This window comes from Aedes albopictus, chromosome 2 (assembly GCF_035046485.1).
Source record: "Aedes albopictus strain Foshan chromosome 2, AalbF5, whole genome shotgun sequence".
NCBI lineage: Eukaryota > Metazoa > Arthropoda > Insecta > Diptera > Culicidae > Aedes > Aedes albopictus.
In genome coordinates, this window is record NC_085137.1 from 454,665,466 (window position 1) to 454,684,398 (window position 18,933).

At 36.4% G+C, this 18,933-nt stretch overlaps 1 protein-coding gene across 11 annotated transcripts in view; it reads left to right on the forward strand.

The window, feature by feature from the left end:
* The window catches only part of LOC109419707 (RNA binding protein fox-1 homolog 1), an 823,173-nt gene that overhangs the window by 667,084 nt on the left and 137,156 nt on the right, over window positions 1-18,933 (forward strand). For 9 of the 11 annotated variants that reach the window (XM_062853919.1, XM_062853914.1, XM_062853920.1 and 6 more), the window contains exons 7-8: window positions 211-265; window positions 975-1,016. In XM_062853919.1, coding sequence (XP_062709903.1) covers window positions 211-265; window positions 975-1,016 — 97 coding nt within the window. The remainder of the gene's footprint in view (window positions 1-210; window positions 266-974; window positions 1,017-18,933) is intronic. The other 2 variants (XM_062853915.1, XM_062853916.1) reach the window with 1 other exon arrangement.

Below are 18,933 nucleotides of genomic sequence, written 5' to 3' on the forward strand. Positions count from 1 at the left end.
ATGTTACCCCCGTTTCTTGAATGCATTTAATCGATTTCTTTTTCGTTTTTCTTCAACCACACACCACCACCAACAACAACAATCAACAATCAACCACATGACACCCACACCAAAAAAAAAACCATACCAATAAAACAATCTGAACAAAAAACAAAACCAAAAAAAAATCTGTGCAACCCCAAAACCAAAACAAATAAACCGCAACCGTAGGTCAATAATGCAACCGCACGAGTTCAAAGTAAAAAAGTTCCTGCTGTTTCGAGCGGTAAGTGCCTATTTCTCTATTGTTTCTTTCATCCTTTCGCTCTTCTTTTGTAAGTTTATTTGGTTGGTAATCATTTCAGTAGCACTTTCTCACTCTCTCTGTTGTATTTCCTTTCTCTTTCTCTCAATCTCACCTGTATCTATCTTATTACTGGCTTTTTGAATTAGAAGAGTTTGCTTTCTAGGTTTAGTTCTTGGTGAGCGGAAAACATTCTAGTGGCATTTCACAGCCATACTGGAGTTCAGTATGATTTAGTTTTTGATACGCACGAATTTCTTCTTTCTCTGCAAAACATTCTTAGCTAGTTTTATGTTTTATTTTCCATCGTGTTCTGTCATTCTGTACATATTTTCTTCTAAATGCTACTGGTTCGTCCTCCAGCGTCATATGAACTGATCGATATTCCGACTAAAGTCAAAGTTTGCAGCTATTGTTTATAGCATTGTTTATAAAAGTGTTTTCTTCTTTCTTTTTCTTCTTGTTTCTTGTTTTTCCCCATTTATTCGACCTGCCAAAAATATATCACCAACGAACCACGCAAAAAACAAATCTCTTATCGATTTTACGTGAACGTTTTTCGAAAATCGACCTAACACCTGTTGCCTATTGTGTCCCAACTGTCCTCAACTCCGACATCAACAACAACTACAACAAATCATCAACTGCCTTCGTCCCCCAATACCAACAAAACTAAAACTGAACGAAACAGTTTTCCTGACGAAGCCAGGCACCGTCACGGCTCCTCCCCTGGGTGAGCAAATTTCTAACATTTCCTAGAAACAGAATCATGACAAACAGAAGAAAATGTTTCCCCCGAAAAAATGCTTAAACCTATCGCTATTTGCTTAACATACTACCATTACTGCCATACTAGGTGTCTGCAATTACCCTCTTTTTCAAAATACTCAACACAGAAAACGGTTCTTTAATTTTAAACGTTTAAACAAGAACACAACTTGGGTCTTCTCATACAAGAAAAAAAAACACGGTTAATCCAAACCAGCTACAATCTGGGTGCAAATTCAGCAAAACAGAAACAATTCATAAACAAATTTGCATGCGCAATATTTGATTTGCCCACACACTCAAATAGAATGAAAAAAAAAAACTCAAACAAACGAATGTGCCTGCTGCAAGCCTGCCTGTCTATATTTTCCAGCTTTGTTTACTCCTCCGTGCGCTCTGGCTTAATACCTGCATTATAGTTTTGCTCCCTCGCCCCCTCCTAACTGTTAGTTTTCAGTGTACGCGTGTGTTTCGAAATGCACGAACTAGCTGCTCGAATTATTTTTTTTTTAATTTACGCAAACGTGTGCTGAATTGTTCGTCCCCGTTTACACGTCGTTTGTTCAGGCTCTCTTGTCAGTCAGTGTTTGAATTTGATGAGGCTGGAAAATGATTACCACCACCACTGACTGCTGACTGCTGTTCGTTGCAAGCCGCCCGTTGTTGTTGTTATGCTGTTGCACGATGTTGGAAGGTTTGATCCGTGGTCTTGTGGGGAATATAATTGGTCACGAGTAGAAGAGTGGATATGGTGGAGCTTTTTAGACTGTTTTTTCGGGTATTTTGCTTGATTTTTCGAAACGAAATTTAATGCTATTGATCCACAATAGGTATACCAGAGTTAGCTATGAATCAAACATTGAGTACTCAAAGGCTTGTTTTTCAAGGTTTCGAATTCGGGATGACCATTATTTTGTATTTCCTAAGCATTTGATTTATTTAAACAACATTTGAAACAAAAAAATAGTTTATTGTTCTCGTATTCAGCTATTCGTCATGAACTGTGGGTTTCACAAACTTATTTAATGTGAAGCATGGCTGCAGTGCTCTTACACCATATATTTCAATCACAACAGGAAATTTGTAACTGGTTGCTTAATGCATGTTAATGTTATGTTATAGCAACTATCATAGCACATGAAAAACACTTGTTTGGATGTCACTACAGAATAGTTTATTGAATACCTAGTAAATATGAATTTGTTCCATTCCTGTATTCCAGAACGAATTACTGTCGTGCCTTGTTGTAGTTCTCATTATTTTTAGTGAAATTCATGATCTTCTGGAGTACTAAGAGCTGCTTATGAAATTTATCTGAAAACTCTTACAAAGCTTATAGGGTGTTACGACTGGAAGATCTTCCTATGGGATGTTACGACTGAAGGGCCTTCAGAAATTACTCAGGCAATTCAATTTCTTCCGATCTTTTTGGAATTGCTTTCCCTGCTCCTTCAGTAATTCTTGTGGTAATTGTCTTAGATATTCCATTTATTATGGAAGGTCAAGGAACAAGAATTTCTTTGGCCATTCCTCCAGCTTTTTATTCAGGAATTTACCCAGCTACACCTGCGGAGATTTTTCCAGAAATTCCTCTGACGATTTTGCCAAGAATTTATCCAATGATTCCTTCATGTATTCCTCTGATGATTTCTCTAAGAATTCCTCCGAGATTTTCTCTGGCAATTTCGCCGGGAATGCCTTCCTCCGATTCCGATTTCACCAGGAATCGCTTCAGTAATTCCTCCGGGAATTTCCTCGGCAATTGCTCCAGCTGTTTTCGACTAAGAAACGCATCCTTGCAAACCGTCCTTCAGAAATTGCTATAGAAAACTTGTTCTTCCTGCAAAAAAATCCGTCAAACCTTCCAAATGTTTCATCGAATTCCTTCAGTAATTATACCAGAGATTTATCCAGAAGCTCTACTGGCAACTCTGATATTTTATAGCGGGTCTTTCGGGAATTTCTTTAGCTATTCCTTCACGAATTTCTGTGGTAATTCTCTTAGGTATTACTTTGATTATGGTAAGTCAAGGAATAAGGCTACCTTTGGCTATTCATCAGGAGTTTCTTCTGGATTTTTATTAGCAGTTCCTTCAGATATTTTTCCGGCAATTCTCTCAAGAATTCTCCAACAATTTCGTCAGCCTCTCGCATTTTTTTCTTCAAAAATTCTTCGGCATTTACTTTGAGAAGTCCTTTGGCAACTCTTTCAGAAGTTGCTATGAAAGTTCCATCAAGAGTTCCTGTTCAATTCATTCAGAAGTTATAACGAATACATTGGAACCTTACGAATGCTAATTTTATTCTTCGTATCGGGCCCCACGTTTGGGAACTAGATACGAACAATAAAATGGAACATTACAAATGCACAATACGCAAACATGCAACAAATAACATTAATTTGTGCCCAGTCATCCATATGGATAACGAAGTCCGAACCCAGGATGACGAGGTTTGATAATTGTTCTTGGTCCATCAGTCATCCTAGAATTGTATTTTGTTTGGCAGTTCGCAGCATCTGTTGCTGCATTCATAGCTTGTTTTGGTCTAGGAATTTCTAATCCTAAGGGGGCATCCTGATTCGGGCAACAACACCAGACCGTCTATAATTTGATGTCCGTGTTAGGGGACGGCTTGCGTGTTATGTACTGGATCGCTCCCAAAATGTTTGGAGCACTACAAATGCACATTAAATTTCCGGCGGTTTCTTAAAAACTTCTTTCAGGAACTCGTCAGTAAATTCGTTAACTTGCTCAATAACTCCCTTTTAATCAATTCCTCTGTCAATTCCTTGAGAAGTTCCTCCGTAATTCTTCCGGTATTGCTCCTCCAGCAAGTTCCTCTGGCACATACTTAAGTAGTTCGTGAGATGATTCGTCCTGATTTTTTTCCTGCTAATTCCTACAAAAAATACAATTCCATTAGGAATTCCTCCGGCATTTTCTTCAGGGATTCCCATTGATGATTTTTTCCTAAATTTCGGCAATTTCTTCGGGAATTCCATCAGCGATTCCTTCCGCGGTTCCTTCAAGAATTCCTCTGCCAATTCCTTCAGACATTCCTCCGGCTATTTCTTCAGGAATATCTCCAGCTATTCTCTCCAGAATTCCTACGGTGATGTTTTAACCCTCTAATACCCAAATTTTTGATTTTGATCTAAATATCATTTTTCGTCATCTAAAATCGATTTAACCCTTTGAAGCCGGAGGGGTCATATATGACCCCGGCGATGAAACCGAGTATAACAACCATGTTCGAGACCAGCGAGGTTGCGACAGCAGCGGCGAAACAATTCGGCTTCAAAGGGTTAAACATGTTTTGGAAGATGATTCTTTTTAATTCTCGATTTCGTGAATTTCAGTTGATTTTTCTAATTTTTATTTTTAAACAGCCCCACACTTTTATATTTTTCCTGGAAGCCTATTTGTGGTATGGATTTTTTAAGACGAAAACATTTTGAGATTTTATGATTATCAATGAAATTTTTTTATTTTAAATTTTTTTCATAGAACATTTTATTTTCCGTGTAATTTTAAGGAAAATAATTTTAGAGTGTTTTCGATTCCCTTAGACTATTAAACTAGGATAGAATGATTTGGGAAAAATTTAAAACATGTTAATTGTTGCGATTCAATATAAAATAAACAATGACTTCTGAAAGGTGACCAAAACATCAATTTTTTAATGATTTAAAAAAAATGTAAACACGCTTCAAAATACACCAAAAACCATTTTGAGATATACAAAACAGTCCTACATTTCAGCCAAAAATATAAAAAAAAATGTTTTCCACGAAACAAAAATTACAAAAATGCTCAAACTATACCCCGTCTAAAGGCGGGGTTGGGTATTAGAGGGTTAAGGAATTCTTTCGATGGTTTCTTCAGGAATTTATACAACGACTCCTTCGTTCAGGACATCTTCTATTCGTTCAGTAATTATTTCGTCTATTTTTTTACCAAAAACTCCTGAAATTTCCTGAGGAATTTCTCAGACCCTTCACAAATTACTTAGGCAATTTCTTTTTGAATTTCCTCCTCTTTTCCGATAATGTCTTCAGCTGTTCCTTCAGGAATTCCTGTGGTAATTCTCTTAGATATTCCTTTGATGGCAAGTCATAGAAAAAGAAATCGTTTGGCAATTCCTTCAGGATTTTTGTCGAAATTCCCTCCAGCTATTCTTGCGGCAATTCTTTTAGGAATCCTTCCGATAATTTCTTCAGAACTGCCTCTGGCATGTTTTTCAGAAATTCTTCGGCATTTCCTTTAGAAAGTGCTTCAGAAATTCTTTCTGGAGTTCCTTGCATCATTCTTTTGGTAAGATTTCTCCTTTATTCAGAAGTTCCTCCGGTGATTCTTCTAAAACTTGTTCGACAATTTGTCAGTGAATTTGTTCAGAATTCCCTCTTAATTAATTCCTCCTTCAATTCCTAGAAGAGTTCCTTCGTAATTCCTCAGGCATTTTCCCTTTAGCAGTTCCTCTGGCACATACCTAAGGAGTTCCTCCGACGATTCCTCTTGAAATTTCTCCACTTATTGTTCCAAAAATACGATACTGTTAGGAATTCCTCTGGTTTTTCCTTCAGGAATCTCGCTGGCGAAAATTTAAAAAAAAACTTCGGCTATTCCTTCAGGAATTCAATTCGCAATTCCTGCCGGAGATGCTCCAATGAATCCTTTAGGCTTAGGATTTTTTTTTGTAAATTTCTTCAGGTATTTTTCTAATGATTCCTTCAAAAGTTCCTCTGGTAATCTGTCTGATATTTCTCCGGTGCTTTATTTAGGAATTTCTAAAGAAATCCTACAGCGATTTCTCCAAGATTTCTTCTAGCGATTTCTTCAGGATTCAGGATATTCAATCATTCCGTCTGGAATTCCTGCTATGATTTCTCTTGGAATTCCTTCGGTGATTCCTCCGAGATTTTCTCTTGCAGTTCCGGCAAGAATTCCTAAGATGATTCCACCAGCCATTCCTCCAGGTTTTTCTGCGGCAATTGTTCCAGCAATTCTGCCAAGATTTTTTCCAGCAATTTCCCAAGGAATTCCTCAAGATATTTCTCCATTAAATCTTGAAGAGTTTCCTCCAGTGATTCATCCAAAGGCTATTTCTCTGCCAATTCCTTCAGGAACTACTCTGGCAATTGCTTTATAAAATCCTCCGGCAATTCCTTCAGCAGTTCTCCAAGCATTTTTTTTTCGGGTCTTTCTTTGAGAAGTCCTCCGAAAATTCCTTCTGAATTTTTTTCCAGTACATTCTCTGTCGATTAATTCGGCAATTTTGGAATTCTGATCATTTCTCCTAATTTTCGTCCAGCGTTCCTCCAGGAACTCCTTCGGTGAATTCTTCAGAAACATCTCCGCCCATTCTTCTAGGAATTATTCCGGGAATTCCTGCAGAAACTGCCTCGGTAATTACTTCTGTTTTTTTTTTCCCGATAATTCCTCCATGAATTTCTCCGGTAATTCTTTTGGAAAATCCTTCGATAATTCATCCAGGCATTTCTCCAAAAAATCTCCTCGAAATTCCTCTCATAATTGCAGTTGAAATTCCTCCTGAAATTGCTTTAACAATTCCTTCGGCAATTTCACAAGGATTGTTTTTGGTAGTTCCTTAAGAAATTTATCCAATCATAGACTCGTTTGGCATTCTCTCCAGGATTCTCTCTGACAATTTCTCCGGGAAATCTTCTGACAGTTTCTTCAAACATTTTTTTGGCAAATCTTCTAAAAAATCCTCCGGCAATATTTCTGGGAATTCCTGTGTCAATTTCTGTAAACGTCCTTTGGCAATTCTCTTAGGAAATCCTCCGAAAATTCTTTCAGATTTTTTTTTTTGAAGATTTCTTTAGGAGTTTCAGGAGTTCTTCTAGTCATTAACTTCTCTAGGAGTTCTCTCGAGTTCTCGTTTGAAAATTCCTCCAGCATTTGCTCTAGCAATTCTTCCAGGAATTTCTCCAAAAATTCTTCGGAAATTTCACAGGATTTTCTTAATTTTATTCCTTTGAAAATTCAACTAATCATAAATTCGATTGGCAATTTCCGCAGGAAACCCTCAGGATTTCCTTTGGCAAATTTTCTAGAAATTCATCTTACAGTTTTCCTGGGAATTTCTGTGTCAATTCCTGCGATCAGTCCTTTGACAATTCGCTTAGGAGTTCCTCTGACCATTCCTTCAGAAATTTTTCTGAAAATTAATTCAGCACTTTCTCTGTCAAATCTTTCCGGAGTTCTCCTGGCCATTATTCTTGGAGTCTTTCCAGAGATTCCTACGGAATTTCCTGTAGTTCTTCTGCTTCCTTTCTCTAGGAGTTCTCTCGAGTTTACTTTTGAAAATTCCTTCGCCATTTGCTCCAGCAATTCCTCCAAAAATTTCTCCAAAAAATCTCCTTGGAATTCCTCTTGCAATCGCTGTTGAAATTCCTCCTCGGCAATTTCATTAGGGGTTTCTTTGGTAATTCCTTTAGAAATTTACCTAATCATGAATTTGTTTTGAAATTTCCCTAGAAAACCCTCAGAATTTCCTTTGCCATTTCTTATAGAAATTCCTCTTGGAATCTTTCTGAGAACTCCTCTGTCCATTCATGCGATCAATCCTTTGACAATTCGATTAGGCATTCCTCTGACAATTCTTTCAGCAATTATTCTGAAAATTTCTCTAGGAGTTTCTCTGTCAATTCTTTCAGAAGTTCTTCTGGCCATTACCCTTAGAGTATCTCCAGAGATTCCTACGGAAATTCCTACAATTCCTCTGCTTCCTTCGGAAATGTCTCTAGGAATTTTCTCGAGTTCTCCTTTTGAAAATTCCTTCGGCATTTGCATTTAAATTCCTCCTGCTCCAGGAATTCTTCTGGCAATTTCACTAAGATTTTCATTGATAATTCCTTTAGAAACTTATGATATCATAAATTCGTTTGGTAGTTTCACCAGGAAACCCTCAGGAAATCCTTTAGCAAATCTTCTAAAAAATCCTCTAGAAATCTTTCAGGGAATTGCTGTGGCAATTCCTGCGAACATTCCTTTGACAATTCTTCTAATATTTTTTTCAAAAAATTCCTTTAGGAGTTTCTTTAATAAGTATTTCAGGAGTTCTTCTAGCCATTACTCTTAGAGTCTCTCTAGAGATTCAAACGGATTTTTTTGTAATTCCTCTGCCTCCTTCGGAAAATTTTCTAGGAGTTCTCTTGAGTTCTCGTTTGAAAATTCCTCCGGGAATACCTCCAAAAATCATCCTCTGGCAATCGCAATTGAAATTCCTCCTGAAATTGCTTTAGGAATTCCTTCGGCAATTTCACTGAGATTTTCTTCGGTAGTTCTTTAAGAAATTTATCCAAAAATTTCAAAAAAATCGTCAATTTCTCCAGGAAACTTTTAAGAATTCCTTTGGCAAATCTGCTAAAAAATCTTTTAGAAATGTTACTGGAAATTCCTGAGTCAATTCCTGCGTACATTCCTTTGGCTACTCGCTTAGGAATGCCTCTATCAATTCTTTTAGCATTTTTCCTGAAGATTCCTTTGGGAGTTTTCCTGACAATCCTTTTAAGAGTTCTTCTGTCCATTACTCTTGGAATCTCTTTAAAGATTCCCACGGAAATTCCTGTAAGTTCACTGCTTCCTTCGGAAATATCTGTTGGAATTCTCGCGACAATTTCACCGATCTAGTATAATTTTCCAAGTGATTCGAAGAAGCAACGAATATTTCTCTCATCGTCGAGGATTTTCCGCAGTTTTCCCCCGGACTGCGAATACAGCTTTTCCGTTCGCAATTGCAATCAACCCCCTTCGAATCGCGCTGGCGTAAAATTGATACAGCAACAAGCCAAGCATAAACGCCAGTTTTTTTTCCTGCACGCAAACACACGTTCATTACCGGACGGCATATGTTTTGCGCTTGACGAGTTCGCCAGGCAATTACATCGGCGCGTTTTTTTTCGGAATTTTTTCATTTCTGTGTGTGAATGACATTTGCAACGCAATTACGAGACTTTTAAAGGAATTACGTAGGTAGGAAGCGTAAATGCCACAGTTTTGTACCACAGCCGGACGATACCGATCGGTGATGGGAAATTTGATTGGTGGAATCGAACGATGACGTTGAAAAAGTTTTCCAATCGATTTAATGACTTCATCTATCGAGAAGTATGTTTTTTCTGGGATTATAGTGGACATGTAAAATATGGACTGGGATTCAGTATAAATGGTTATCGTTAACCTAGTGCGTACAACCCAGTGAGTTATTACTCTTTGGGAAATATGGTTACAGTTAAGTTAAATTTTGAAGCCTATTGTCTATTTACTGTAACATGTATGGTTAATGATGATTCCCCAAATAATTTTGCATGGGTGTCATTTTTCCTAATTGCAATTGTAATTCATACTGCTGATTTCCTTGGGTTAAGAATTTCAGCACCATATACTGAATAGTTTATTACTTTGCTGCTACCATAACATAAATTGTGAGTAATTGATACTACATTTTGTCATAATGTGAGGTGGAGTGAAATTTACTGAACCCAATCCATCAAATGAGACAAATTCCTTCAATAACGTTCCTAACCAATCAAATATTAGGAAACAAATTGAGCACGACATGTGCTTCCACCACTTACCGTCATAGTTCCTATCGACGGACCAGGAAAAGAAACTGAAACGATCCCATTCCACCACCTTCTGAAACAATCCCCAACAAACTTTTGACAGCCGTCAATTTAGAGCCCTGGAAGGTTGTCTGCCTTCCAGGGGCGCTACGGATCATTTTCCTAGCTAATCCTCATCACTCGCCGCAAAACTCTTTTCTCGTCTGTTTCAAAAGTTCCTGGTCCTGGTCCTGGGAGGAGAGGAACCACACAGTAAAACTGTCGCCCCCTTTTTTTTTTTTTTTTTGGTTGACGTCGTTGGTTGATTTACGCCCATCGCGTGACGGTTGTCATCGGTATTCCCATCGATTCTCACAGCCTGCCTATGTTCTTCACCGTCACCTCCCCGGGAGAAACGGAAAAGTTCTGATTGATTGATAACAGGCGCCGATCAAATTCATTACAGTGTTTGCCATAATTTTTAGGAAGTTTTTCTCTTGGTTAACCCCGAGTGAAAATGTTCGATGGAAGTACAATGCATGCATACAATGCATTGGAACGATAGATCATGGTTTTCTGTTGCTGCAAAGCCTGAAACCGTTTAATTACGATAGTGCGTATGGTTATGTACCATATGCTATACCGTCACAGGAGGTTACACAAATGGTAATCGCATTGGCGCGGGAAATAGTTTCGGTTTCGGGATCCAACCTTTATATGTAGTGGTTGGATTGTTATGTTACTATACAACAACTATATATCATATCGTCAGTGCAAATTTTCGATGGCAATCGCGTCGTTTTTCCAAACATATTTTCAACAGGGCTGTCTCGCGATGATATAGGTGGATTTCGGAAAAAATAAAAGTGGGTGGGCATAAGTCGATGAAAGGTGGGTGTAATTGCCTTTTGGCGATGATCGATGATTGCGCAACAACGGATGAAGCGCTTTGGCTTGCTGCTCTTCATCGGTGTTCGTGTCAAAGTTGTTTACGGTAATGGAAACCGTACAGCTGGAATAATGACGGAGCATGACTTTTCGTACCACGACCGTCAAAGGGGGCCTGTCGAAAATGATCAGTTAAGAAGTTCGATGTCGCGTGATGTGGCACATCTTGTTATACAAATTGTGGGGGAGCCGGTTTTTACGAGTTAATATTTCACCACGTCTAGTGATCTTTTTATGGTTGTTTAGAACTGGATAGGTGTTTGATATGCTGTAGGAATCAGGTTATGAACAAATTATTCATGAAGCTCCTCAGACAGTTGCTCCAGGAGTTACTGAGACAATTCCTCTGGGAATTTTTATACTAGTGTCTTCGGAAATTTTTCTGTTCATTCTTCCAGAAAATTTCTTGGTAATTACTCCAATACTTTTAAGATTAAACATTTTCCAAATTCCTGGAATTGTTCGTGAATTCCTTCGCACATTTCTCAAATTTATTTTGGACAGTTCTTGAAAGAATTATTTACACATTTCCTTCATTGAATGCCTTCAAGATAGCCTTTGATTTTTTTTTTTCTAGAAAACTAGTAACTACACTGCCAAAAATGGTCATAGAAATATAATGAAATGAATTGTAGTTACCCTTAATTAAATTGTTTCTGATGACAGATCATTAACACATCCTTTGAGTTTTCCCCATGTTGTGGTGAAATCAACTTTTACAGTTGAAAATAGGGGCTAACTAAATCGTAGCAATAACAAAAATAAATTTTTTTCTGTAACAAAAGAGTTATACCATCCAATGATAGGATCTATCATAATTGGATGGTAGTATATGGTGGTGTTATTGTAAATTTGTATCAGGCTCGGAAATTCTATGAAGTCTTCATCAAATAATTTCTGCAGATGATCAATTATCAATTTTGGGACATTTTTAAAATATTTCGATAATTTTCCTCATATTTTTCGGCAATTTTCTTGAAAATTCCTTAAATTCTTTCGTAAATTCCTCCACACATTCCTTTCGATATTTTTGGACAGTTCCCCAAAGAACTACTTGCACAATTCCTACATCCAATGCCTTTTTTTTAGAAAACTTTTCTAGTAAATGATCTGATAAAAATGGTCACAGAAATACATCAAAATGTACAACGGAAATACAGGGGATAAACAAAATGATCGGGACAGGCAAAGTTTTCACTTTTCAAAAAATGTTCAACTAGCTGTAACTTTTCGAAAAGTACATCAAAATATATATTTTCAGGAACAAATTATTTTTATCAACCATCGATAGAATCTATCATAATTGTATGGTAATTTATGGTGGTGTTATTGTCATTTGTATCAGGCTACTTGAACAATTCATCTAGAAAAATTTTTCTATAAGAAATGTTTCGCTAATTTTTCCTCAAATTTATCGGCAATTCTACTTGAATTTTTTTGACAATTTCACAGGGATATTTCTTAGAAATTTTTCAACAATCCAAAATTTTTTATCTCGGTATTCATAGTTTTATTGGTTATCGGCGTTTGGTTTACGTAAACAAAATGTTTAACATTCTCCATGTGTTCGGACTGATCAAGGGCTATCACGTGTGGCCATTCACTATTTGGAATCATGCCCTCAGATGGCAACACTGATCGATCAGCATAAGACGGTCCATTAACTGGGGGTGTTGCTAGTTATCAAGTAAAGTTTCACCTTCTCTATTTCGGGATCGAAAGCAGATAAAAATGTGCCGTCTTCGGCAAAGTTGTTCAGTAGGACAAGAATATTCTGGGGATTCTTCCATTAGTTGGTGATTTCGCCGCTAGGTGGCGCTAGTTATCAAGTAAAGTTTTAGACTTCTCTATCTCGGGATCGAAAGTTGTTCAGTAGGACAAGAATATTCTGGTGAGTCTTCAATTGGTTGGTGATAAAACATATACTACTTTTGGGTTTTGTCCGGAAATGTCGTTTATCCGGGGTGATATTTCTTTGGGGATACCCGGATAATCGAGGGAGACCTGCATTGAGCTTTATTTGAATCTGCACGACCAGAGTAGTGTTGCCTGCCATAACATATTTTTTGTGTCGAAATGCGAAACAATGTACTGCACTTGTGGTGCACTACTACATTGTCAAACATTCGAATTGCCTATCCCACACCGGATCTGAGATTTCGAGCTCTATTTGAATCTGCATGGTCAGTGTTGCCAGTAATAATAGAATGTTTGTGTTGCAAAATGAAACAACAATTAGCTGCACTTGAGGTGCACTGTAACATTGTAGAACATTCGATTTGCCTATCTCACACCGGATCTGAGTTATTCAGTTCTATTTGAATCTGCAGGGTCAGTGTTGCCAGCAGTAAAGGAATGTTTGTGTCGCAATGTGAAAAATTTACTGTACTTGAGGTGCACTATAACATTGTCGAACATTTGAATTGCCTTCCTCACAGCATATCAGAGATATTGAGCCATTTTTGAATCTGCATGACCAGTGTTGCCAGCTACTGCATGAACTCTATGTTTTTAAATGACGTTCTGTGTTTTGAAACCACGCCTAAGTTGTCACTTGACTTCTACATAACCTTAACTGAACATTCGATTTCGATATGTTATCTTAAAACCGTGTTGATCGGTATATGAAATTATGCAGTGTTGTCAATTGCAGAGATAATTTTTAAGAAACAAATTATACAAAAACAAGTACTCAAGATTAATCCAGATGACTTGCTGATAATGTGTTACGTTACTTCAAACTACAATGAACATTAACATCATCCCAATTGTAGTGAATTACATATTAAGATTTTTATTTACAGTTCGGCAGTGTTGCCGGTTAAAAAAACTACGTTTTATTCTATGCAACATGAAATAGCGTTCCACATATACTTGAATTATGCTGAAGAGTCTATATTGTAGACATTCATATGTATATATTTAGCAATATATGATTCTATTTGAACAGTGTTGCCATCTTACAAAAGAAATAATGGTTTTAGGAGTAATCACTTGTTGTCCTTTGTTGTCCTTTTGAACTGCACTGAACATTATATGTGTATATTTAGAAAACTATTCAAGATTTAGATCAATGCTTGAACTGGACGTTAATCTAAATGTTGGACGTAAAAATGTGGCCGTAAATCAAATCGGCGTAAAATAAACGGACGCAAAATAAGGTCGGAGTGCAACACTTCTTTTCTCCATCATTGTTCACTTAAGATATCAGGTTTTGCGTGGTAGCTGAAAGCATCATCTCGGAAATGATCATTTTTGAAGAAAACCGCTTCACTTTGGAATACATACGAAAGCACAAGATGCAAGTTTAAAAATTCCGCTCTTAGAACCGCCATAAAACCAGTATATAATAAATTTTGTCCGCCAACGTATTTCAACTAATTTAAATTCATTTTATTTTTAATCAAATGTACTTATTGCTCTAGCAACATTTTAGGCTTTGTCGTGGTTTTATGGTGGATTTCTTATCAGAAATCCGCTCTTTAAAACCACTACAAAGCCCTAATTGCTGCTTATACATTCAAAATAATATTCCTGATTGTATCAAGATCTCAGGTTTTATCATTGTTTTGTTATCAGTATCTAGTCCAAATTACCGTCTGCTGTTCTCTTAATAAAACCTAGGTACAGTGTTTCAAAAGCTCTTGTTGAAGCATCTTCGAGGTACAGATGTTAGCTCTTTGGACAAAAATTGAAATCTCCTCAAATCTTTGTTCATACCAAGATTAGCAAGGCATTTTCAAACTTTTACAATCTCTTCAAAACTATTTTAAAATTTTCCTCAAGTTCCGGTAGCAATACCACGGTCCTGGATGCAATCACCGTTACGAGATAAATAAATCAAAACGAGAAACTTCGACCCGAGCAGCTGCAACAACACTAGGAACTGGCAGCGCCAAGCTCCGCTGCAACTCTTTCTCCTCAAACCAACAATTTGCACGTAAATGGAGATGCATGGTTGTTTCCAGTTTCACGACTTCCACGTTAAAACGGTCGGTGGTGCATCTTGGATGTTGCTAACCACCCACCAACCCACCAAGCCCCTCTATTCAAGATCTTTTCCGATGCGCACTCGGCCGCGGCCCTTACTTTGTTGCATCCCATGCAGGCAGAAGGACCAAGTCAAGTCCAACACGGTACCGAGAAGCCGAAGCAGCGAATGTATGTAATTTGATTTTATGCTCGAGATAAAAGCATGACGAATGTTATTCTTTTCATTTCATGTGTTTTTCTTGATTTTCTCGGAACGAAATTTAACCTCCGCCTCCACACTCGCTTCAATGTCGCTGTCGTCGTCCTTGCCGTACATTTGCAGCATCCTTGGTCCATGGTCCTTGGACGACTGGTTGGATGTCGTATCTTGAATTTTCTCGTCCGTTATTACGTTTCTCATCTTTGTGCCAGCTGAGCTGGCTCGATTGTTTTCGCTTGATCGTTGTTTTTTCTTAAGAGGTATTGGAATTTGGAGCACAAACACTGAGCAGATTAGCGAACCCAGTTCTACTAGAGCTGTAAAACTTTATAGTGACTTTCAAAACCTTCTAAAGACCAATAGGACTTTGTATTACTATTTTTATACTTTTCGTTTATAATAAACCAGAATGTTATTGCTTGGACTTGCCAAATTTATTGGTGGGGGTGACTTTAAGAGGATACTAACACAAGTAAAAAACTTGTTTTGACATATTCCAAAACTACCAAGCCGTTTATTTTTGTCAAAACCATGTTTTTAGTTAAGTTAAAATCCAAATAGCTTTGAGGAGGTTGTGAAAATTTTCATAAACCCCGAAAATTTTAATTTTGGTTTTATGATAGTTTTTAAAGATTCTCTGAATTGATTTGATTTAAACATGCTTCCTGATACGTTTAAAAAAAAGGCCTAATACCTGACTTTTTTGTTTGGCTTTATGATCCTTCTTTCAATGAAATTATGAAGCATAAAACCTTATTGAAACTAACATAATTCAAATCTTATGCTATTTTGAGAACTGAGAAAATTTGAATATAGTTTTTATTACCAAAATTTTACAAATTATTTAATCATGTTGTTTTTTTATTTTTTCCTTGAAAATTTCTCAGAAATTCCTTTGCAAAATACTCAAGATTTTTGTGAAATTCCTCAAAAATTTCTTTGGTTACTCCGCAAAAATAGTGATTCTTCTATCAGTCAGTATTCAAATGCTCCGAAACCAACGAAGGTGACTTACTCTCAGAATTTGTCCTTCCTCCTTCGAGAAGATTTTCCCGGGTATTGTATTTAAACTCGCAGCTCAAATCAGATTTTTCCTTTAAATTGTGTTCATACACCGACTAATGCCGGCGTTTCCCGTCGCTCACACACAGAACCAAACCATCTGTACAAGCCCGATATTATTGTGCTTATTCTTTATTGTCACATTGCTAGCTAGCTTTTATCGACTACGGGACGAGATTTGGCATAGCGTCCCGATAATATGCTGCTGTAGCTGTTGCTGTGGACTGTGGAGCACATTTCTTCCGGAAATTGTGCAAGATATAAAGAAATCGATTTACAATTGTCTTTTCGTTTCGCTCTTTCTTCGTGCATGCATGGCATTGCTGGCGCAAAGCCGGCGAAGGACGACGACGACGACGACGATTAGAACCCATTTGCAGATCGTTATCGATTTGGAGAGGGAATTTGTTGTGGAGATAATTTACGAGAAACAAAATTAGGGGGAAACAGCTGGATGTGATACAAGGTTTGGTCTGTGATTCCAGGCATTCCACGATTTTTTTTTGGTGATTTCTCTTGATAGGGGCTTGGAATTGATTTCTAAAAGTTGCCTAAAAATTTGTCCCTTAAATCCATATTTGGTATTGTTTTGAAAATTCTACAAGAATTTCTTCAAAAGTTTTCTGTGATTTCAGTTTTTGAGAAATTTTTAGGAATTTCTTAAAAAGCTCTCCAAAAATTTTTCTTCTGAAATTTACGCGGGAAGAGTGGTTATTTAAAAATTTACCTGAAATTTCGTTAAAAATTCCCCATGATTTAAATTCAAAGTTTCCTAGAGTTTCTTCATGGAAATTTTGGAAATTTTCTAGGAATTTATTGGAAAGTTTTTCAGGACTTTTTTTTGGGAACTTTCCCAGGAATTTAAAAACTTTCCAGTGATTCTTATAGATCGTCCTTAGAAATTCCTCCAGAAATTTATGAAGCGGTTTGTTTTGCTCTTGGCGTTTCTGTAAAAAAAATTATAAAATTTCGTTGGAAATTTCCCTGAAATTTTCCTTCGAATGTTCGAAGGAAATAATCCAATATTTAAGGAAATTCCCAAGATACCTATTGTTTTTTTTAAATTTTCAAGCGTTTCTTTGAACATTTCTCTGATCGTCGGAAATTGCTCTGAAATTTTTTATCGGAAGTTCGAAAGAAATAATCCATTTTTTATAGATATTCCCCAGATAGCTACTGCTTTGGTAATTTTCAGAAATTCCTAAGAAAGTTTTCCAAAATTTTTTTGAGAAAGTTTTCAAGAATTTCTTTTGAAATTTTCCATTAATTATCATGGATCTTTCAACGAAATTCTTTCAGAAATTTCTTAGGCATTTTAAAATGTCCTTAAAAATTTAATTGGCAATTCCCTAGGAAATTCCATGTCCAATTTCTAGAAACTTATTTTGAAGTTTTCCAGGATTATGTAATTTTCGGAAATTTTCTAGACAGTTGAAAATATTTCTGAGATTTCATTAGAAATTCCCAAGGAAAATCATAACATTCTCTTCGTGTCTTTTTTAATACCCTTAAAGTTTCATTGGTAAATTTGAGTGTTTTATCAATCATCTCATTGAAAATTCCCTTGATTTGCTAAGGTTCATAAGAAATTTATAACAAATTTTCCAGAAACTAGGTCTCGCAACCTAGAACGGGAAACGTTAGTTTTTTTATTATTCCCGACGTTTCGGCTCGTTAGGAACCTTATCCAAGGCTCCAAACGGTTTTACAAAATTTTGAAAAGTCATTCGTTCATTTGGACGTCGTAATGCCGACAATGTATCTGGAATACAAAGTTAATTTTTCACGATCTTCCACCATTATTATTTTTTAAGAAATTCTCCAGTACATAAATCTAATGTCAGCTCCTCGGACATTCGAAAAATGTCTTAGAAATTCTGTGATAATTCTTTGGATTTAATTTTAAAACTTTTCAGGATTTTTCTTCCAATTTGCCTTAAAGCCTTGAAGCATGGGCAATTCTCCAGCAACTGAATTGATTTTTACCAGAAATTATTTCGTAAGTTTTCGTGGAAAAAATTTGATTTTTTTCCTGCACATTTATTGATAATTATCGAAGAATTTTTTTTTTTCAGTAATTCTTGTAATAGTTTCGGAGAAATTTAACATTTTTTTTAAATTTCCATTATCTCCATGAATTTCTTAGAAAATTTCCTATAAATTTCTTAAACATAATGAATGAATTTAGATTATTGCAGAAATTCCTTTCACAATTCTCCAGTAATTTCTGTAGATGTTCTTTGGAAATCTCTTTCAAAAATCTCCCACGAATTTCCTTGATAGGGTAAATGTACCAATAGTGGTGCTATTAGTAGCTCCTTGTAGTAAAATAATTGAATAAAATTGATAATATCGAAAAATAAAAAGTCTGAAAACGTTAATCGGTAGTTTTTCACTTAAATTTGCAAGGAAAAATGTAAAAACCATTGTTCATTTCAATTTTTGCTAATAAATCACTTGCACCAACTATAGGTACACGGTTCCTATTATGGAGGTAAAATTTAACATTGGTTCCTATAGTGGCGCATCCCATCGAATTCTTATGGGACCCACCACTACAGGAACACTACCACCACTATAGGTGCAAAGGAGCAAAAAAAATAAGGAAAATAATTGTTTAAAATAGGTTTTTCAGCAAATCCTGAACACAAAACTGAATTAATGGTATTAATTAGGTATGATGCATCCATTAAAAATGTCATTTGCAAGCTTTTTGGTCGAAATAATGCTGAATTGCCACTACCACCACTATTGGTACTACCTCCACTAAGGGAGCTTTTACCCTAATTTTCTTGATTTTGTTTTGGGAATTTCCCAGGATTTTATTTGAAAAGTTTCTACGATTATAGTTGAAAATTTTCCTGATGCTGCAATGAAAATTCTTTGTGAACTCCCTTCTAACTTTTCCCATGAATTTGTTTGAAAATGTTCTATGATATTTTTTATTTCTTTACTAATCGTTGCGAATGTTCCTGAGAAATTCGTTTTCATAATTTACATCAATTTCTTAGAAAATGCCCTGGAATTACCTACGTTGAAATTTCCCACGAATGTCTTTGAAAATTCCTTCGTTTTTGTTTTGAGAATTTTCCCTACAGTTTACTTGAA